Source organism: Triturus cristatus, chromosome 3_2 (assembly GCF_964204655.1).
Source record: "Triturus cristatus chromosome 3_2, aTriCri1.1, whole genome shotgun sequence".
In the NCBI taxonomy this organism is placed as follows: domain Eukaryota; kingdom Metazoa; phylum Chordata; class Amphibia; order Caudata; family Salamandridae; genus Triturus; species Triturus cristatus.
In genome coordinates this window covers 793,429,657-793,453,017 of record NC_140584.1, presented here as the reverse complement: position 1 = coordinate 793,453,017, position 23,361 = coordinate 793,429,657, and the positions used below count along the sequence as shown (strand labels likewise).

The window sequence follows — 23,361 nt, the reverse complement described above, 5'->3', positions numbered from 1 at the left end:
ACAATGTATAGAGCGCATGAATGTCGTGGTGTCTTGGCGCTGAATGTAACAGGTAACGTGTACTGTTTCTGGGAGGGCAATGCTTCATTTCCCTATGCGGGAAATAGCCAGGTCTTAAGCATTTTCCTAAATAGGGGTCTAATAGTTTGTAACCTACTGGTGACCGGCAGTTCATTCCAGAGCTTAGCCGCCCAATAGGAAAGACTTCTACCCCACAATCTGGCCTTTCGGATTTTGGGGACCTGAACTAGTCCTTTGTAGGCAGATCTATGATTCCACTGCGGGGAGTGCCATCGGAAGAGTTTCTGCATATCTGATAACCAACTTTATTTCATTTATAGATAGAGAGTTCCATCCATACATTACAAATATTAAGAATTGAGCGTTCAGATCTACAACAAAGTACATGACGACACACGCATGGGTCAACCCACTTACAAAGATAGTCGATGATAAGCCTACCATTTTCCCCACACCTTCTCGTGCTTTTGAGGTATGCAATGGCTTCATAAATGGGTTTTTCTTGCTGTGCGCATCAGTCGACTCCAGCACACCACACTTATAGCGAGGGGCATGTAGATTGTTTACATAGGCGAGCAATGTCCCTCTTGGCCATCAAGCAGTTCATGCCTATAAAGGTTCGCTCAGCACGGGGACCTCCCAGCTCTACCACCAGTCCCAGCAATGTCACCCTGAGGGTTAACTAAAATTGGACACCCAAGGACCTCTGAGGTCTCCTGCTCCACCCAACCCCAAAAGGGTCTCAATGTGGGGCAGTTCCATGCCATATGGAAGAGATCGGTGGCCGGGGAATCTGCAGTACGCGCACATAGATTGTGCGTCAGGAAACATCTGCTGTATACGTGATGGGGACAGATAAGGCAGGTCGCTCCCCTCACCACCACGCAGCCCCCTGTGTGACCGGTGCCCGCTGCTTCTGCCACCCGGGCTCTGCCCGCATCACCTGCGTCTCTGGTAATATTGCTTTTGTCGTCCTTTGCCTCCTGTCCATTTTGCTTTCTGTACCCCTGTTTTCCCTTCTGTTGGTGCTGTTACTGTCGTTGCTCTTTGCTCTTGTGTCCCTTTAGTTTTTCGCTACCTCCGTTTTTTTCACCTCTGTGCCCCCCTTCCTTTGTGTCCCCTGCCTCCATTTCCCGTCGCTGCGTCCCTGTGGCCCCGCCCCCTTGTCTCCCATTCGCCACCCCGCTCCCGCCTCCCAGCTGCTCCTCCCTCCCTCTGCCCCTCATATGGAGGCCGCGCAGCGGTAGAGAGAGCGACCTTTGACCCTGTCTCCAGGCAGGTCGCTCCCCTCACCGCCACGCAGCCCCCTGTGTGACCGGTGCCCGCTGCTTCTGCCACCCGGGCTCTGCCCGCATCACCTGCGTCTCTGGTAATATTGCTTTTGTCGTCCTTTGCCTCCTGTCCATTTTGCTTTCTGTACCCCTGTTTTCCCTTCTGTTGGTGCTGTTACTGTCGTTGCTCTTTGCCCCCGTGTCCCTTTAGTTTTTCGCTACCTCCTTTTTTTTTCTCCTCTGTGCCCCCCTTCCTTCGTGTCCCCTGCCTCCGTTTCCTGCCGCTGCGTCCCTGCGGCCCCGCCCCCTTGTCTCCCATTCGCCGCCCCGCCTCCCAGCTGCTCCTCCCTCCCTCTGCCCCTCATATGGAGGCCGCGCAGCGGGTGGGCAGCGGGCGCGCCGTTGGCGCGTTGAAGGCACGCCAAAGGCAAGCCCGTCTGAGCCCGTCCGTGCCTGGACCGCGCCCAGCGCCAGAACCCCTGGCCTCCGCCGGAGCCAGAAACCTCGACTGAGATACGACTCCGCAGCCCTCAACGCACTCAACACCGGACAACCACACGCCTGCCACCGAGCCACCCTGAAGCGCACCCACGGACCCTTCACCTGTCAAACCTGCATATTCACCTGCCTCCGAACCTGCCCCCCGCCCGCCGGACCAAGCAACAACAACAACCACCTCAAATGCATTCTCCTCAACACCCGCTCCATCCACAAGCATGCCGTCGAACTCTGGGACCTCCTCGACACAACAGCACCAGACGTCGCCTTCCTCACGGAAAAATGATGAACACTTCCTCGCCCCCCGACATCGCCATAGCCGTCCCGGACGGCTACAAGATCACCCGGAAGGACCACGTCAACCAAACCGGAGGAGGAGTCGCCATCATCTACAGGAACACCATCAGCGTCACGACCAACGCCGAAGACACACTCTCCACCGCCGAACACCTACACTTCCAGATTCACACCGACCCTAAAACCACCCTTAGAGGAACGCTCATCTACAGACCCCCGGGCCTGCGCACACAATTCAACGAAACCATCGCCGACTTCATCAGCCCGCACACCCTAGCCTCACTAGAATACATCCTCCTAGGGGACCTAAACTTCCACCTGGAGAAAAACAACGACAACAACACCACCACCCTGCTCGACAACCTCGCCAACCTCGGACTCAAACAACTGGTGAGCACCCCCACCCACCTCGCTGGCCACATGCTCGACCCCATCTTCTCCACCAGCAACCATGTCTCCTTCAGCCACTCCACCGGACTACACTGGACTGACCACAGATGCATCCACTTCACCTTCAAAAAGAATACTTCCCACCACCGCACGCAACAAATCCCCCGCAGATGCTGGAGCAAAATCACCAGCTCCTCTCATCACTGAGCCAGAACCCGCCAGCCGACACCGCTGACACCTACATCGCAGCCCACAACCTCGCACAGTGGATCACCAACTGCGCCGACGACCTCGCCTCACTGAAGAACCCCCCAGGCAAGACCGGCAACAGGAAAACCCCATGGTTCACAGACGCCCTTAAAGAATCAAAGAAATCCTGCCGAACCCTCGAAAAAACTTGGCGCCACGGACAGACAACAGAAAACATGACAGCCCTCAAGAACGCTACTCGCGAACACCACCAGCTGATCCGCACCACCAAAAGGTCATCGTTCAAAGAGCGGCTAGACAGCAACACCCACAACAGCAAGGAACTCTTCAACATCGTCAAAGAGCTCTCCAACCCCAACGCCAGCAACAACGACATCACACCGTCGCATGACCTCTGCAACTCCCTCGCCACGTACTTCCACCGCAAGATCGCAGACATACACAACAGCTTCGGACCCCAGGCTCCGCCTCCAGTCACCGACCCAGCGACCCCCACCACCACCCTCAGCGCCTGGACCCCCATCAGCACTAAAGACACCACCCACATCATGAACACCATCCACTCCGGCTCCCCCTCGGACCCTTGCCCCCATCATATCTTCAACAAAGCCGACACCATTATCGCACCCCACCTCCGGAACGTCATAAACAACTCCTTCACGTCAGCCACCTTCCCTGAAAGCTGGAAGCACGCAGAAATCAATGCCCTTCTGAAGAAACCCACTGCGGACCCCAAAGACCTCAAAAACTTCCGCCCCATCTCTCTTCTTCTCTTCCCGGCTAAAGTCATCGAGAAGACCATCAATAAACAGCTGACTGCATTCTTCGAGGAAAACAACTCGCTCGACCCGTCCCAGTCCGGATTCCGTGCCAACCACAGCACCGAGACCGCCCTCATCGCAGCCACCGATGACATCAGGACCCTGATGGACAACAGAGAAACAACCGCTCTCATCCTCCTGGACCTCTCAGCAGCCTTTGATACCGTATGCCATCGCACCCTAATAACCCTCCTTTTCAACACTGGGATCCAAGGAAAGGCCCTGGACTGGATCACCTCGTTCCTCTCCGACAGAACCCAGAGAGTCCGCCTCCCTTCCGCTCGGCGGCCACCGAGATCATCTGCGGCGTACCCCAGGGCTCCTCGCTCAGCCCTACCCTCTTCAATATCTACATGAACCCCCTCGCCGCCATCGCACGCAAACAACATCAACATCATCTCCTACGCCGACGACACCCAGCTGATACTCTCTCTCACCAAAGACCCAGCCACCGCCAAAACCAACCACCAGGAAGGAATGAAAGACGTCGCTGAATGGATGAAGCTCAGTCGCCTGAAGCTGAACTCAAACAAGACGGAGGTCCTCATCCTCGGACAATCCCCATCCGCCTGGGAGGACTCCTGGTGGCCCACAGCGCTGGGAGCCGCACCGACACCCTCGGACAACGCACGCAACCTGGGATTCATCCTGGACTCCTCCCTCACGGTGACCAAGCAAGTCAATGCCGTCTCGTCCTCCTGCTTCAACACCTTGCGCATGCTCCGAAAGATCTTCAAGTGGATCCCCACCGAAACCAGAAGGACCGTCACCCAGGCCCTCGTCACTAGCCGACTGGACTAAGGAAACGATCTATACGCAGGAACCACTGCCAAACTTCAGAAACGACTACAACGCATACAGAACACCTCCGCACGACTCCTCTTCGACATCCCTCGCCACAGTCACATATCCGCCCACCTGAGAAACCTGCACTGGCTCCCCGTCAGCAAGAGGATCACGTTCAGGCTCCTCACCCACGCACACAAAGCGCTCCACAACATGGGCCCCGAATACCTCAACAGCCGCATCTCATTCTACACCCCCATCCTCCAACTCCGCTCCGCCAGCCTCGCCCTCGCCACCATCCCACGGATTTGCAGAACCACCGCCGGAGGAAGATCGTTCTCCTACCTGGCAGCCAAGACATGGAACTCCCTCCCCGCACACCTACGAATGACCCAGGACCATTTCACCTTCAGGAAACACCTCAAGACCTGGCTATTCGAGCAGTAGCAGCACCCCCCCTCCCTTCAGCGCCTTGAGACCCTCACGGGTGAGTAGCGCGCTCTATAAATGTTTTGATTGATTGATTGATTGATATGGAAATAATTGACCTGTATCATACGCAGGTGCGTGGATATTGCCAGTTCCCTAGAAGCCAGGCATGCCTCCCTCCAATCATTGTCATCTAGTTCACCTACCCAGTCCCCCCCATTTCTGTTGAAGAGAGTCAAAGCCATCTGGGGCGTGAATAATCAAGGATCGCTAGATCTGGGGTATTGCCCCCTTTCCCAATTGCCCCATTAGTATCTAAGCCTTGAGGGAGCTATATTCTGGGAGTTGGACGTCAGGGGAAGATGCATTCTCAGGGCATGCTGCATCTGAAGAAAGCGGAAGAATTGCTTGTTAGCTAGGCCATACTGTTCTTTTAAACCTTGGAAGGACATGTGGTCATTGCTCTTGAAAACATCCCCTAAGTATTTGATGCATATTCGGTCCCACTGGTGGAATCCCTCTAGGGTAGAGAGTTTCTGGAGCCACGTGCCTTGCCACAGGGGAGTGAGCCCTGTTAATTTGCAGTCCCACCAAATCAGATGCGAGGGTGCCTTCCAACAAGGTATTACCACCTGGGTGCATTAGGGTGACCCCCGAATACGTGGCCCCATATAGTTGAGCCAGAAGTCCCTAAAATCCCACTAAGTAAAGCTCTAGATGGTAGGCTGGGCCACCCATTCCTCCAGCAAACCACTTGTTAATGGCCACCAGTTGTGCAGCTAGATAGCACATATAATATCGGAGACCCACAGCTCACCCCGACTTCAGTGCCAAGTTAAAAGTCACTTTGTGGTGCCCTCAATCCCAAAAGAAGGAGGTTAGTTTGGTGGTCAGGGATTGGAACCACTTTCTAGATATGGGGTATGGGAAATTCGTCACTACATGTAGATAATGGGGGAGAGTCATCATCTTGAAGATTGCGGTGAGCCCCATAGAATTGAGCTGCAGGTTTTTCCAGCAGTGCAACTCTCGGTCAAGGGCCAAGGCGAGGTTTTGGAAGTTATGTTTCCTGGCCAGATCCCGGGCAGTGAGATACGTGCATCCCCAGATATCTAAATGCGTTCTGCCGCAGAGGGATATCTGGGCACCAACAGCACCCCGCTGCATCTCTTTTCACCTCCACCAGGACGCCTCTCTCTCATTATCACCATAACAGAGTTTACACTTCAATATCTCTCTCATATTGCTTGCCTGACACATGACATGAACTCAATGATATAACCTTGGATCAGATTATCAACAGGATGTTGCTTAATGGCGTATGAGGCTTTTTCAACTAGATTCTGAAATGTCCTTTAGTATTTATGAGATTCTTTGACTGACACTCTTTGTTATGCAATAACCTTTCCCAAAATTGTAGGATGTACCACGTTTCCCAGTTTAAATATAGGTCAATAATTTTCTTCAATGGTTCTATACTGCTTTGTACAATCTTAGTGACATTCCCAAGAAACACAATTGTCAAGTACTTAAGTTAATTTGTAGTTCATTTCATAGCACCTTGTGCAAAATGAGAACAATAAAACACGTCTGGCAAGGGAAGTCCATCTGCTTCAGCAGTGGTGATAATGGACACCCTTGGTTAGTGCCTCTGTGTAATTAAAAACAAAGCTACATTATTCCATTTGTTATTACGAACCTTCCATATTATCATATGTATGCTTTACTAAAATATTTATATTTTCATTAAACCTAAATCTAATTATTTTATTAACCTAAACATAACTTAATAATTAACACAATTAAAATATTTTTCTGTGTCCAATGAAATAGGTATAATTGATTCATTATTACCCACTGTTAACTGGAGAATATTTAATAATAGCCTTGCATTTTTTTGTCCCATCTGTCCCTCTAATAAATCTCACTTATTGATGGTTTATCTATTTTCACACTAAGTTTTTTGATCTGGTGGTCGATACATCAGTATTTAAAAGGGATATAGGCCTGTAGTTTGCGCATTTATTTTCAGGTATTTCCTTCTAATGAATGAAAGTTATGAAATCCCTGCAAACTGATTCAGGCATTTTAAAGTTCAGTAGGTTTCCTTCATATACCTGGCATAACGCATTTATTAAAAACACTGGAACGTAGATACGAGCTCCACTGGAAAGTCATGAAACCTATTCTGCCATGCGTTTATTTTTAAATATGATTTTATTTGATTGTATATAACATACGATCAATGACTCTGAAAATGTCTGTAATGTTTACCAGGAGAAATATCTTTGTCATAACAATCATAGTATCGTAGAGAGTGGTAAATCTCAGTGTTGCAGTAAAAATAGTGGGCAACCAAGACATATTTTACAACCCCCAGAATATCTCACTTGACCGCAAGCACCTGACACGGTTTCATCTCCCTCTTTCATTCTACAGTCATATGATTCTGCCAAAATATGTGTCTCTGTCTATTAAGATCTCTAGGCAAATATACAGTACATTCTGAGCATTTCTTTCATTCCCAGGGAAGGCTGATTGCCCATACTTTGCAAAGGCTGAACTTCTTGCCGACTATCTTCAGAAAAACTTACCTAACTTCAGAATACACAAGATCACGCAGCACCCTGATGATTGGGAGGTAAGGTTACTTAATTGAAGACTGGTGTTACACCAGGCACTTTAGTTGTTCAGATTCCTGAAATGTTCTGGCTGTTATTCTCTATGCTCTAAAACGGAGGCTTGTTTTTCTTTGCCCCCCTACCTTGAGACAAAGCTCCCCTGTACCATTTATTTAAATCAATACTTCCCAGGTAACTCTTAGCGTCAAAGCTGTTCTTGTGACAACAGATGTTTACTCATGTGGTGGTGAGTTCAATATGCACTAGACATCAGTTTGTAATGGTTGCATGTCATGTCCCTCAAAACATCTACACCTTCTCTCACCTATGTTTGAGAACGATGTTGAGGGCAAGCTCTTTTTGAAATGTTTTGGACGTTTGCTGCGACATAAGTCCCTTACAGGGGCCATGCATATGTGCGGGGGCTCGAGTGTTCAAAAGTGTGGTGATAGGTACTGCTCTGGTTTGCAGCACAGGCCACGACTGGTGGCCTGATAACTACCAGAAGCCCATTCCCTCTCTGTGCTGGGCACATAAAATAGAAATGATATATGCCAGGAGGGGAGGAAGCTTTTAAACCAACATAACATAAGGGGGAAAAAAACCCGAGTGGAGGTTAATATTTTGCTACAAAAAGATACAGAAAAATATTCTAAATGGCCAGCCCATATGGGATGCTACAGGCCTACGTAAGAGCTGGCGGGTAAAGCCACTAAATATTTTTAATGGACATTAAAATAAGAATTTCACACCTGTGTGCAACACTGTACTGGATGGAAACTGTTAGACTGTGTCTGGTGCAAACGCGGGCGGACATCTTCACTGAAGCATTGTGATGATTCCTTGTAGTGTGGACACATTCACTGCACACAACGCCCTGAGAGGTTACTGCTTATTCTCCCCCCACTCATGGACAGTAAAAAAGGCTTGTTTGTCTTCACCACACACCTACCAGCTATATCTCCCTCCTTGGTTCGCACAAGGGGGTCGGGTTGAAGAGTGGTACCCTGGAACACAGTGAAAGGGCATAGCCATATGTGTGACTTCCTGTATGTTGATGTTAGCATGTTGCCTTACACGTTTGGGACTCAGTGTACAAGTAGAACAAGTTCATTATCCAGTTTAAAAAAAAACAAAGGTCTGGGCGAAGCCAGCTATATAAGGCATCAACTCTGCGAAAAAACAAGATATTTGAGTATCACTAAGACCCAAACTTTCACCTGTTCGTTTGGTATATAGATAGTGTTGCTCTATTAAGGCTGTTTCAACTCCTGCGTACAATTGTGTTCCCAAATGTTTGGTTACTTGAGATGAAGTCTAGTGGCCTGAGAACAGCAACATTTTCTGGTGGGCCCATTAATCTATGTACTACCCTAGCTGGGTGTCTATTATTTAAAAAAAATGCAGAATAAAGTAGCATCTTTCCCATCTTCATATTTGAGGTTGCTGTATTCAGGCCTGGATTGGTTGCCAGTGTTGAAAAAGGCCTCTCCTGTCGTCTTTTCACGAGGGCTAGTGCTTCCTGGGTTTCATAGAACCCACATACCTGCGCTAACAACTCTTAGTTGACTTACTCCAGAAAGTGCATATGTCACCGCAGCCAAGCTTATGTCAGCAGGCTATGTATGTAGTTGTTCCGAATCAAATTTCGGACACCACGTTTGCCAGAGAGTGTTTGGCACCAAGTTGAGACGGATGCTTCGGTTTTTCTTACCAGTCTTTGTTTTCTCTTACTCTGTACTTTGAAGTTCCTCCTTGAATGTAGATCGACCCCTAGTGGCTATTGTAGTGTTAAGCCCACCCTTTCCTTTACAGACTCCTGCTGCCAGAGGAGTGCATTAGTCAGCATCGGCCTTGTGCCTCCCTGTCTGCAGTAGTGCTGGCCTTTTCATGGTAACTCTCCAAATTACAGAGACCGTCCTGGGTTTGTCTAGGCTCCACTGCTTTGAGGGCATCTTTCTTGACTGAAAGAAACTAACTTCTGACATCAGTTACATTCCCTACCCCCATCTGCCTCGCACTCGCCAAACATGTCTCCTCTGCTCCTCACCTGGGAGAGAAGCCACCCAGTTTATTTTTGTGTATCAGCCAATCACTGGTGAGTTCAACGCCATTGAATCTGTACATTGTAGAACTGCTTGCACACAGCTGCAGGACTCCTTTTCTCAGTGGCTGTGCCATGCCATCAGCTGGTCCATGAGGGAGGTCCCCCAGAGAGTTCTAACTGTGAAGAGGAAGCGGAGCAACTCATTAAACAACTGTATAGTCTGGAAATCCTAATGGCACTTGGCTTCCCAGAAGAACAGTTAAAAAAAATGGGCTTATAATTTGGTTATTTCGCATCTTTAATGAGAGTAGGGATGGAGGTGCTGCTGCAAGATCTCAGGCAATCGAGTATCACAATCATTATTTAAACATACAGGCGATTTGAGCAACGTTGCTAATGCCTCCGCCCTTCACTACTGAATCTATAAGTGAAAGTGCTGGCAAGTGTGCTTGTCCTTAGGGACGGATGGCCGCACCTTTGCACCAGCTGTCAACAAGGAGCTACGTAATGTACGTGGCACAACAAAGTATACTTAAGCCCCAATAGCGATGACCTCACTAGGCGCTGGGAACGCCTTTGGTTTCGCAGAAAGGGAAGAAATGTACATTTTTGGACTGTGTCATGATGAGCCAGTTACCAAAAAACCTGCTAGCTGAGGAGGGAAAAAGTAAGTGTTTCAACTTTTCTCGTTCACAGTTTGTGTCTAGTTTCCAATGGCAACGGGGCTGTTTAATACTAAGTGTGAATGCCAGGAATGAGGCATCTATCTCAAACAATCCACGGGCTATTTTAAAAGGCCCTTAAAAACAACAGCCAAATAAAAAAATTTAACAGATTTATTTTAAACTAGTTTTGCTCCTTGCCTAATGAGGAGTGGAGCAGGAAAGCTGTGCTTTGTACCATATTTCATTATATAAATGTTTAATAGTTTTGCCTCTTAAGTAGTAAGAAACGGCACAAAGTAATATTTTTTGTTGTTGATTATCCTGAAATGCATATATCATCCATCGTCTGCAACCCAACTGGTGGGCGAGGGGCTTTAGAAGAATATCCTAGTTTTGGGAAGATGGAAACCCTTACCCCCACGCCTCCTTCCCTCCACCCTTTTAATCACTATGGTAGCACTTCAAGGGCATATAAAGAGCTTGCCATTCAAACTCAACGAGTACCCGTTAAAACTGTGGGATCTATAATCCTGCAAAGGACGCCCAGCGGCTCCTGTGCATGGTGTCTGATGGTTTGAGATCCAAGGCTTTCACAAATTTGCGGAGCTTCAACTTCCTTCACTCTCTAGAGAATCAGGCTCACAGGGGCCGCATTGGTTTCATACCTTATCTTTGTGTTCCATGGAGAAGGCAATCCTTTTCATGGCAAGTATTTCCAATAGCCTGCTCAGCCAACAACCAAATCGAGGTCTTCTGCTTTCCCAATAGAGCTAAGACTACCCTTAAATTGTAAACACAGCCAATGTAATCTGATCCCCCTCCTTAGTGATTTGTGAGACTTCCCCTGGGTATTGTATCCCAGGACTACCCCTGGATTCTAGGAATCTGAACTATAAAGGCTAGAGCGATCTCAGCTAGCGTAGGTCACATTTAGATTTGTCCCCTTTCACTATCTTGTCCTCGATTGATAACGGTGTATGAGGTTTTTATATTGAGGTTCCTTGGTCATTGCATTATACACCAATGTGTGCGCCCTCTGATAGAGGCACTCCCAAGTCCTTGGAGATATCATCACACCAAGGTCCCCTTCCCATTGTTTCTGGCCCAGTGTTTTCACAGTTGAAGTAGGCCCCATCAAATATTTGTAAATAGTCAAGATCCCTCCTTTTAAGGTAAAATTTTGAAAGAAAGATGTCACGAAGCTTGTGGCAGAATCAAGTTGTTTTTAGCCTTGTAATCAAGAAATATATAGCAAAATTAATTTGCTGTACTGTGCTCAGTGCAAACTATTTTGAAATATGGTGTAATAAATACACCTACCTACATCGCCTCTACTACACCATGGGCCATTACATCAAGAAAATAGTTGAGAGTAAGCACCATTTTATAAGAAAAAAATATAGCGTAAGGGATGCTTAAATAAATAGATAAAAAAGGGAGAGTCTCGGGGCTCCATCGAATGCAATGCATTTCCCCACAATATGATGGAGGTGATGTAGCGGTCTGGCGATTTAGTGGCACGCATTAAAGTCGCAAACAAGTCTTCTTTGCTTATTGTGCAAGCAATATACACGGCGTAAAATAAAATTATTTCTCCCCCCCCCCCATGCAAAATAACTGTCTTCTGTCTAAAAGTGGTTTCAGATGACTGTGTGTATATTTGGACTCCTGCTATGGTCTTGCTATGATTTTCATATTTGTCTGCACACAGTACAATCTTTTTTGCGTTTGATGTACTTTTCAAATTGTTGTTCTAGATGCTGGCATCAATAACGCCTCTCGAAAAATGAAGTGTCTTGTTGCTAGTAACCTAGACATACACATTGCAGCAACCACTGGTCTTTCAATAATGCCTTCTCAGTTTAATGTTTTGATGTATGTTTCATAGCTCTGGCTTCAAAACACGTGTGAGAAGAATGGGTGGAAGTACACACGTTCTCCAATTGTTTGGCGAGAATTGGTGGACAGAGGTGGAAAGGGCTTGCTGCTGGGAGGCTTTAATGAATTCATGGAGCATGCCCAGGTAAGCAACATTGAAAGAAATGTACTTGAGTGCAGTAAAAGGGCTCTTCACCTCCACTTCTTAATATCTGGTTCATACACATTTCCAAAGCAGCTCAACCATGCCACATAACCAGGAGCACTATGCCCATACTTTAACTTCAGAGCGACAGGTATCTCATCAGCCTGAGAGATTTAGACGGCAATGGTAGTAACCTCTGGCTGCACGTCTTCCACACTAAATTCATGCACTCCCTCAGTGGTTAACCCAAAGGGGATGCTGGACGGAGTGTTGAACATTGCAAGCACTCACCCCCAGTCAACGGATCTGGGTTTAATCCATCATCATTCTTTAGTTCACTCTGCCACCCCAGTTCAGACATGGCCATATGCAAATCAGTCTGACCTTGTGCCTCATGGGAACAGTCCAGCCCGAACTGCTAAGCCATGTCTTCCCTGGACCGGAAACAAGAATCCTTCTGGCTAATCATCCGTCATCAGCCAGGCTAGGTTGAATCCAGTGGCAAAGTGAGCAAGGGACCCACGTCTGGGCAAACCCTGCCAACTTAGGGCGAACAAAGCAAAACCAAAGGGGATGATGGACGGAGTGTTGAACATTGCAAGCACTCACCCCCAGTCAACTGATCTGGGTTTAATCCATCATCATTCTTTAGCTCACTTTGCCACCCCAGTTCAGACATGGCCATATGCAAATCAGTCTGACCCTGTGCCTCATGGGAACAATCCAGCCCGAACCGCCAAGCCATGTCTTCCCTGGACCGGAAACAAGCGGTTTCTGGCTAATCAGCCTTCATCAGCCAGGCTAGCTTGAATCCAATGGCAAAGTGAGCAAGGGACCCACGTCTGGGCATACCCTGCCAATTTAGGGCGAACAAAGCAAAACCAAAGGGGATGATGGACGAAGTGTTCAACATTGCAAGCACTCCCCCCTTTCTGGGCTCACTGTGCCACTGGAATCAAGTTATCCTGGCTGAAGAGGGGTGAAACCCCGAAACCGGTCCTAGGATGCTTGTTTCCGGTCCTGGGAGGACCTGGCTTGGCAGTTCGGGCTGGACTGTTCCCATGAGGCACAGGGTCAAGACTGATTTGCATATGGCCAGGTCTAAACTGGGGTGGCATGGTGAGCAAAAGAATGATGGATTTAACCCAGATCTCTTGACTGGGGGGGTGAATGTTTTGATTTGTTCTGCATTCCGTCCATCAATTGTGTGTCTTTTGCTCCCTCAGTGGTTGACATTGCTATCCATCCATCTAGCATGACTACCATTAGCCCCTCTATAACTGAAATATATATTCAAACGGAGCATCACACAGTGGACACAACAGCCTTGGAGATGGCTAGAACAGAATAAGAAAACACATGATCATATGAAGACTGAGACCCCTGTCTGTGAGGATACCGCTGAATCACCCACATGCCAGGCACCCACTGTGCTATAAGATCATTGGAGTGACAGAAGCATGCTATGCAAATGCCCATAACATAATATCTCTCTCAATCCTTTAGTGCAGCCCAAACTTTTCACATGATTCATAGATACTGCAAGACACTCCCCTATTCTTTTAAAGTCGTATTGGTATTCTCTTGTTATTTGTAAATTAATCTCAACAACACTGATATTCGGTTGTAAAAGAAATGTATGTTGCAATCCAAAAAATCGAAAACATTAGTGATTATGTTGTGTATCTGGATGGTATCTATGAGAAACCAGGGCTCTATGCAGTGACCCCCCACTTTGTACCCCCATTTTGACTGCTAGATGCTGGTTTTCTGACTATGATCGCGCCCTGGGCTCTGATAACCAGACCAACGGCCTGTGCTCTGATTAAAAGTACATGGTTATTAGGTATAATTACAGGTAGGTTGTCAGTACCAACTGTAAGTCCCTAGTATATGATAGGGCATGTAGGGTTAGAGGCCCAGTAGATATACTGCTCTTAAGTGTGCACTTCTGTGTTGACTGCTGTCATTTTAAAGGCAGCCCTGCTTTGCAGGCTACTTTCAAAGTACAATTATATCAAAATTCGATTTTGGGATTAAAGATACTTCCATAATCTTAAACTACCTTATTGTTACATATATGTTATGCCTTAGGTCTACCCTAGGTGCCCCCAGGGTAGTTTGCCATTTACAAATAAGCAGGGACATCTTAAAATATGTTTTATATGACCTGGTGAGGGCAAAACTTCCAATTCTTTTTTTATTCATTGTAGCACATTGGCTAAATAGGCTAACATGGGAATAATTTAATGAAGTATAACAGTTGACAAGAGTGAGCTGAACATGTAATTCAAAGACTTAACAGAATAGTTATGATAAATCCAACAATTTGCCAATGTTAGATTTATTATAGAAATTACAGAAAATAAGTTATAGAACTTGCTTTTCTGATGTGACAAACTCCAGCCTTCCAGCTGCCTCTCCTGAATGGCCATCCTTTGACAGGCTGGGCCACACTGCTCTGATGGAGGTTGAAGAGGCCTGCATAGAGACAATGGACATCTGGTGGGAGGAGATCTGCAGATGCAGAGCAAAAGGCAAGATGAGGGTGGAATAGCCAAACTAGTCTTCAAAGAGGGAATGACAGGATGGGACACATGCTCACCCCCACATCCTGCCCCCCCAATTGGACAGGAGCCCCAGTAATTGAATTAGCAGATGGTCTGGAAGGGGAGTGTTAGGGAAACGTAGCCACGCCAGTGGGATGGCTTAGCCAGATATTAACCTCCAGGTAAGAGTTTCTCCAATATGGATTTTAAAGAATAGTGCTTTCTGGGTCAAGAATATGCCACACTTTGCAGGAAGTTGTCATACCTGAATGTGGCCCCCTGCACCCCATTGGTCAGGGTTGCCCCCCTGCTTGTCACCCCAGAAGCACAGATAAATATGGGAGAGCTGCCCAACAACTCATATCCCTGCCTTGAAACTACCAGAAAAAGATGGATTGCCCTGCTGGACCCTTGGACTGCACAAGAGAGGACTACACCCATAAGGCCTGCACCTGATAAACTTTGGTCTTCAGCATAAAAAAGACTTTGCCTTGCTGTGGAAGGTGAAGCAGTGGACTCAATGAAAAGAACAGCTTAAAAGAGCTCCACCTGCATCATCTCCACCAAGAAGACCCAGCTGGACAGCGTTCCGTGGACTTTTAAGGATTTGGCCAGGTGCAGTGCGGGTCTTGTAGTTCCAACTTCCCAATGAGCAACTCAGAGAATCTAGAACCTTAGAGTGGTGTTGTGGACCCACAAAGATCCAAAAGAAATGTCTGGAGAAGAAGGGCTGCCCTGCTGGACCCTTGGACTGCACAAGAGAGGACTGGCTTTACAACACAAGGGCTCTGCTTGTTTTAATGGACAAGGTGTGGATTCCCTGATCACAAATGGGTAGAAAAGTGCTAGAAGGGATACCTGCAACATCAACAATGAGGACAGCTCCAGCTGAAAAGCTTTACCTGGATTTTACTTGGATTGACCAGGTGCATTGTGGAAGTTGTAGTCCCAGACCCCAAGAGGCAAACCAGAGCTTCTGAACCCTGGCTGGTGCTTTGGACCACTTTCCTGTATCAAGAAACACTTCTGAAATTAAGTGTAAAAGTGTTACATCGCAGGTGTCCTGGACTCTTGACCTTGTCCCGCTCCAGCGTGACCTTTTTAAACCCTTTGAGTGCTATTGCTTCTAAGCGCTAGTTTTAATCTTTAAAAATTCACATCTCTTGTTCCTTACGTTGGATTATTGTCATTTTAATCCTAAAAGTATTTCCTATAGTTATAAATTGGTGTTGGATTTTTATTGTGTGTTTTGTCCTACTTATTTAATATATTGGTGTTTTTAAATGCTGTACACACCTGTCTCCTAAGTTAAGCCAGCTACCAAGGGTTGACCCAGGTAATCATTTATTGAGAACTTGACTGGACCTTATTTTGTGATAGTGGCCTTATTACTAGTGGTAGCTACCTACCTACACCTACTAATAAACCACCTTCCAACATTTGGTGATCAGCAGTGAGGATAGTACATGTGTTTGACCACACCATATATGTATTTGAGTGAAGATATTTGAAAATCCACTAAATTGACCTAGAGAAAAATTTATTTTTGAATCTTTGAAAAGTTTACTCATTTTTAATTACGTCAATTTTGGATTTTTCTAAATTTTTCTTGTGTTCAATTGGTGCTAACGGTTTTTGTGCCCCAAAATAAGGGATACTGTGGAGCTTGATCTGGTTAACCTAACTACACTCACAGTAAATGAGCTTAGTATACAGGGTAGGACTAGAGGGCTGCAAGCTGCTAATGAAATTAGAAAGCAGAGATGGTTTGGTCCCTTAAGGCCTCAGCAGTGACAGCTCCAGAGAATGAAGGGTTGGTGGACCCCCCAACAATCTCACGGAGAAAGGTGATGACAACTCGTCTTTAACTTCTAATACAAGGCTCAGGCTCCCAGCTAGAGGACGGAGGGGAGGCTCCCTCACAGAGGAACCAGAGCTGTCCCTTGCAGAGAGACAGCTTCAAGCTCTGCTAGCATACATAGCTATAGAAGAGATGAAGTGGACCTGGTAAATAAGAAGTGGGCAAGGGAGGAAAAGTAAAGAAATCGTGGCAGTGAAAATCAGGAAGGTAATGAGATGTCCAGGGGTGATGGGTTGGACCCCAGGCATCCCATGGGAATAGTGCCTAAGTATGTAGAGGGGGATTTGAAAGGGCCCTCAAGATGAGAAGGTTCCACTCCAAATACTGGGGTTCACTCCTGTGGGAGATGATCCAAGTAACTGGGAGGGATATACTCCTAACCCTAGAGGGTGATAAGGCAGAGCCCTACTCTCACATGGGAAAATGTCTAATCAGGAAATTTGGTCTCACCCCAGAGCAGTACAGGGTGAAGATCGGGGACACCTATAAAGTAAACACACAGTCCTGGGTGTACTTTGTAGACATCTCAGTGCGGGCACTAGCCGTCTGGATTCAATTTAACTTGGTGAGTACTTATGAGGGGCTGTACCATTTATCCCTAAAAGAACACATTCTGACTCATTGTGTACAAGAGAAGTTACACCAGTATCTAGTAGACTTCAAGCTGTCTGGTCCCAGGGAACTGGGGGAGACAGCTGATGAGTGGGTGAGAACCCGGGTTTTCAATCGGCACCATAGGGGAGACTCCAAGAAGGTGGGGTTAGGCCCACAAAAGCTAAAGGAGGGATGTGGTAAGCCCACCACAGAGATTCCCTCAGTACCCTAGAACTCTAAAAAGGAGTGGAGTAGATCCCACCCCACTCTGATAAGCAGAGGCAGAGGGACCCAGGGCTAAAAGGATACTTAGAAAACAGGGTGTGCTTTGACTGTCCACAGTCAGGTTAATTCAGGGGCGACTCTGCCTGTTCCAAGAAGGTAATTAGCACTGAGCTGTCCATTGTAGCCATAGTGGAGGACTCCTCATATGAGGAGGTCCTCATACCATTGTGGTGGGAGATAGATCCAAATGGTAAGCTGGTGATCCCTGAGGGTGGAAGAAAGTACTTCCACTCCATTCAGGTGAATGGGATCCATGGCATTGGCCTGAGAGACAATTGTGCCAGTCATACCCTAGTGAGTGACCGGTTGGTGCCCACAGACCTATATGTGCCAGGAGAGACAAAAAGAGTTAGGGTAGCCACAGGTGAGGTAACAACCAAACCTGTAGCCTTGGTCCCCCTAGAGAGGGAAGGCACATTTGACTGGTATAAGGTGGTAGTCTGTTCCGACCTCCCCTTAGATTGTATCCTGGGCAATGACCTCACAGTTTGTCTGATCCCAAGTGAGGCAGTAGCTCAGGACACCACCCAATTTGAAGGTCCTGGGGAGCCAGTCCCTACAGAAGTCCTGAGAAGTCAGGCAGTTGTCAAACAGCAATATGCCACCCCTGCACTGACAGAAGGGAGAGTGGAAGAAGGGTGTCTGCCATAGGATGTGGTAACCCCCCACTCTAAACAGCAGAAGAGGTTCCAGGAACCCACAGTCGGCCCTAAAGCAGCTCAGCCACGTCAAAATGGAGAGCTTAGGGTGTGGTTCCGGATTCTGACAGTTGTCAGTAGCCTCTGCTGGGTGCTGACCTTTATGGCAACACTGTACTTGGCATGGAAGGCAGACCCCATGTCCAAAAGTAAGTTAGAAACCTGACCTTGTTGGTAATGGTGGGAATGCTCAAGTGTTGGGTAACCTCTGTGGGTAAGCTTGGTGTTGCCTTAGCAAATTTAGGGATAGAGTAGGTGGACACCTCACCACTCAAACTAAAAAGGGAGAAAGAAAATGAAACAGCTGTGATGAAGTTTCGGTTTCAATTGGGTCTCGTTACTGTAGAAATAGGTCAGCTTCCCAAAGGAAGGGACCTAGGCGGGAGATGTAAGGCAGAATAGGCTTTGCAACTGTACAGCCTGCTTTCTTTACCTTCTTCCTCGCCTGACAGAACAGGGAAAGTCTTCCAGGGTTGGGCTGAGTCTCCTCGGCTGTTGGCTGGGGACATGTGGGGGGGGGGGTGGGGGGGAGTTGAGAGGGCTGCTTGCAGTGTCCCCCCATCTTGACTTCTTGATGGTGGTTTCTGACTCTGGTTGCCCCCTGGGCTCTGCTAACCACACCCATGGGTTTTGCTCTGATTAAAGGTACATGGTATTTAGGTATTATTAAATGACTACTGATAACCTACATGTAAATCCCTAGTATATGGTAGGGCATGACGATGTTGCTTGAATATGAATTTATCTTAAAGAAATGAAAAGACAAGATGTGTTTGGCAAAACAGGAACAAGTTGGTTTAATTAAACGCAGTGGCAGGGAGAGTCTCAACAGAATGCATCTGGGAAAAGATTCGCTGTGCACAAAGTTTTGGCTGACATTATGTACCTCTAGTGAGGTACAATAAATTAATTTCTGCATTCTTGAAAAAGCATCTCAGTCATAAATTAACAAGTTTGGTTATCTTATAAGGAAACATTTGGCTCTTGACCTCCGGGAGAGCTAGTGTGAGCCAGTGTGTATGTTTAGATGCCTGGCATGAAGAGTGCATGATCACTACTTGTGATGTGCATGTCATGTCCTGATTGGCTGAGTGTTTCTATCTACATGTGGTATCTGGCTTTGTGGTATTTTTGGGGAATACGAGCCTTTGGCCAAACATGTTTTATTGGGGCCAATTTCCTCGGACCTGTTTGTGGTGCAACTATCTATCTGTGGGATCGATTGAGGTTTGGGTTAAGAGAGACCCCACTTGTGACCTGTTATTCAGTAGGCGTGGGTGTGGGTCACAGGACCTGCCTGACCTTGTATCTCTGACTCAGGGTTGATGGGGAGGTCACCTTGGGTAAATTCAACAGCAATGATACAAGTTCACTGGAACTCTTGAAAATAATATGGCAGTCACTGGTATAATTTTTTTGGACATTCTCAACATTGTGTGTACAGTTGTTATCGTGTACATAGATATTGTCTTTAATGATATTGAAATATTTAAGCATTCCTAGATCATGGCTTTTGCTGGTAAAAACATTGCCATTTTTGCATGTATTATGGCATACATTGATAGTGTTACTGCAGGTATCGCCGCTGTAGTGCAGGCAAAGATTATGGCATATATTGACATTGCATTTATTGCCATTGACATTTTTATGTGGGCACAGATTATAAGTTACGCTGGCATTGCATTTATTGGTATTGCGGGTGTTGGGTTGCATATATCATGATATTCGTTGACATTGTATTTACCAATTTCAGCTCAGGTTTCGAGCCTAGTAGATTTAATGCACTTAAGTGTGCACTACTGAGTTGGCTGCTGTCATTTTAAAGACAGGCCTGCTTTGCAGGTTGCTTTTAAAATTAAATGATATGCAAATTCGATTTTGGCATTAAAGGTACTTCCAAATTCTTAAACTATTGTATTTTTACATATAGATCCCCCCTAAGGTCTATCCTAGGTGCCCCCAATGTAGGGTTCCATGTAAAAAGATGCAGGGACATTTTATAAGATGTTTTATATGCCCTGGTAAGGGAAAAACTGCCAATTCTGTTTTTGCCCATTGTAGCACATTGGCTAAATAGGTTAAAATGGGAATACTTTAATAAAGTAAAGTACTATTGACAGGAGTGAGTTGAAAATGTAATTCAAACACTTAAAAGAATAGTTATGATAAATCCAACAACTTGCCATTGTTAGATTTATTATAACTATTATAGAATAGCAGTTATATAACTTGCTTTTCTGATGTGACAAAATCGAGCCTTCCAGCAGCCTCTCCTGATTGGCCAGCCTTTGACCGGCTGAACAAAACCGCTCTGGTGAGGTGTGAAGTGGCCTGTATAGAGACAAAGGACATCTGGTGGGAGGAGATCTGCAGAGCAAAAAGCAGGATGGGGTGGAGTATCCAAACTGGTATTCAAAGAGGGAATGAGACATCCTCACCCCCACATCCTGTACATCCAGCCAGACAGGAGCCCCAGTAATTGAAGTAGCAGAGGGGCTGTGCGGGGTGGTTTGTTAGGGAAACGTAGCCATGCCAGTGGTCCCAATGAGTAACTCAGAGATTCTGGGCCCTCAAAGACCAAAAGAAATGTCTGGAGAAGAAGCTGCTGGCCTCTTGGACGGCACAAGAGAGGACTGCACCTGTTGCATTCATAAGGTTTCACAACAAAAGAGTTTTGCCTGTCTTGAAGGATAAGGAGTGGACTTCCTAATCAGCGACAGGTAGAATAGTGCTGGAAGGGCTACCTGCAACATCAACAACAAGGACAACTCCAGCTGACCAGCTTCACCTGGATTTTAAATGGATTGACCAGGTGCATTGTGGGAGTGGTAGTCTCAGACCCCAAGAGGCAAATAACAGCTTCTAAACCCTTGGCTGGTGCTGTGGATATCTTTACTTTATCAAGAAACACTTCTGGAAGTAAGTGTAGCAGTGTTACATCACGGGTGGGCTAGACTCTTGACCTTGTCCCGGTCTTGCGCAACCATTTTTTTTTAACCCTTTGAGCACTATTTGCTTCTAAGTGCTAGTTTTATTCTTAATCTTTAAAAATGAATATCTCTGGTTCCCTACATTGGAATTTTGTCATTTCGGGGTCATTTTAATCATAAAAATATTTCCTATTGTTAGAAATTGGTGTTGTATTTTTATTGTGTTTTGTTTTCGACCTATTTAATGTATTGGTGTTTTTAAATGCTTTACACACCTGTCTCCTAAGTTCAGTCTGCCTGCTTGCAGCCAGCTACCGAGGGTTGAGCATGGGAATCATTTATTGAGACCTTGACTGAACCTTTTAATGTGGTTGTGGCCTTATTACTACTGGTAAGTACCTACCGACACCTGCTAATAAACCACAGTATCGTTGTGACGAGTCACTATTCACCCAAGATTAACCTATCATGTGCGTCGTTAGGGGTAGCCCGTCTCCCCCATATCAATCACAGTTCTGGGTGTTCACTCATATCGCTAATGACATATTCCTTTAGCTGTTGGTTAGTGTCAGTTGTTCACCCTATGTACACTGCTTACCCCGTCATTTTCTCATATTTTGTCCAATATCTGTTCCCTTCTCTTTTCCTCCTATGCCTCCTGTTTTTCCTTCTCTCATTGTGCTTTCTCATCCTTGGTGAACAGCACCGAAAACCCAACCATGAAGAAAGGGAAATTGACTTGCAGTGAAGTGCCTCTGTTTTTACAGCAATTCTGTAGCCCGTGTTTTTTCGATTTTAATCATGGCTTCGGGAAATGATCAAACCAGTAGCATCAGAATGTAAAATGTAGACCTATCATTGATCAGTTTTTATTATGTTACCTCAACCAGAATAACTGGGGCACTATTCCTGCAATAATACCCTGTCTGACCGGCGATCCAGTCTGAAGCTTGGTAAAAACCAGTACTGCCCCACCAACGCCTTATGTGAGGAGCTTAAAAAGGTGCGGGGCAGCTGGACAGTGGTGCACAACACGGGCAATCTCTGAGCTTGTGAGATGAGTAGAAAACAGGCCTGCATTGAGACATTACACTTCATCTGCATCAGCAGTGCCTCCCCTCGTGCCTCCCTCACCCAGTCAAGCAAGAGCTCTGCTTCTAAGCACAGCAGTCTTAGGGACCAGGATATCCCAAAGTCAAGTCCAGTATCCAAAGCCTTTGTCATGAATAAATAGTAATTGTCATCATTCGCACCTGATAGTTGCCACATAGCAGTGTGCTCTTTTCAGGATGCGCTGTGGGAATATTGCCTAGTACAGTGATTCGGTCCTGCGGTAACTATATTGGATTGATGGTATGGTTCGGTTTCACAGCTACATTTCTAAGTGTCCTAGATGAATTCAACGTGCTGTCAGCTGAATGCAATTAGTTATGTTTTTCTGACCTTTAAGTGACTTAATTTGCTCTCTTTAGCACATTGATCTGATTGCATGCACAGTGACTTTGACCCGCTCACACAATATTTTCTGCACAAAGGATTTTAGAAGTTGTTGCCTCAGAAAGGGGTGTGTGGTGGAACAAACCCTTCATACGTAGAACTTATGGTGCACCTTTTTTTTGTAAAATCCTGCAGCAAGTCATTAGTTTTAATGGATTACATTTGGGCCAGTTTACTCGTGCTGGGGACGTTTTTCTAGCTTTATTATCTTTCATGTTTTTCAGTTTAGCTCAGGTAGCCCAAAAGAAAAAAATGTCTCTGTAAATAATGCAGAGATGGATTATAGCCATGATTTATAGCCACGACAGAATGTCTGAGGTTTCTACGAGCATTTTCAAATCTGAAGCGTAATGCATGAAAAGACTACTTAAATCACCTATAATTATTGCGGTGTCCTCACAAAAAGATCTCTGGTCTATTTTACAAGAGCCCTTAAATGTAAAGTTACTTCATCAAAACGTTGTGAATCTTTCTCGGGCTATTTCCATGTAAACTTCCAGAAAATGTATTCTGATGCTGAAGTTAGAATGGTGTGTTTCTTCACCATTTCCATCTCAGTATTTAGAGTCCACTCCAGTTCCTATTTTTGCTGCATCTCTCTCCAATTTGTGGTAGAATCAGTGCAATACTGGTATCTCAATCCCTAGTTTTGGATCATCATTCCATCACATGAAGTGTACCGTCCCACAGGGCACACCACACTTTCGGAAGAGTTTACTTTACTTGTTCTCTCCCACTTTGTTTATTGATCTTCAGCGGGATTTAAATCTTTTTGTTAAATTTCCTCATGTCACCCCCATTAGAGCCGATGCAATGTTGCCTGGCTCGACTCCTGACTTTGAAATCTGCCTTCTTAGTCACAATGAGT

At 46.2% G+C, this 23,361-nt stretch overlaps 1 protein-coding gene across 3 annotated transcripts in view; it reads left to right on the top strand.

The window, feature by feature from the left end:
• MDH1B (malate dehydrogenase 1B) overlaps window positions 1-23,361 on the top strand; it is a 233,815-nt gene that overhangs the window by 13,823 nt on the left and 196,631 nt on the right. For all 3 annotated transcript variants that reach the window (XM_085648917.1, XM_085648915.1, XM_085648916.1), the window contains exons 2-3: window positions 7,252-7,364; window positions 11,945-12,079. In XM_085648917.1, coding sequence (XP_085505043.1) covers window positions 7,252-7,364; window positions 11,945-12,079 — 248 coding nt within the window. The remainder of the gene's footprint in view (window positions 1-7,251; window positions 7,365-11,944; window positions 12,080-23,361) is intronic.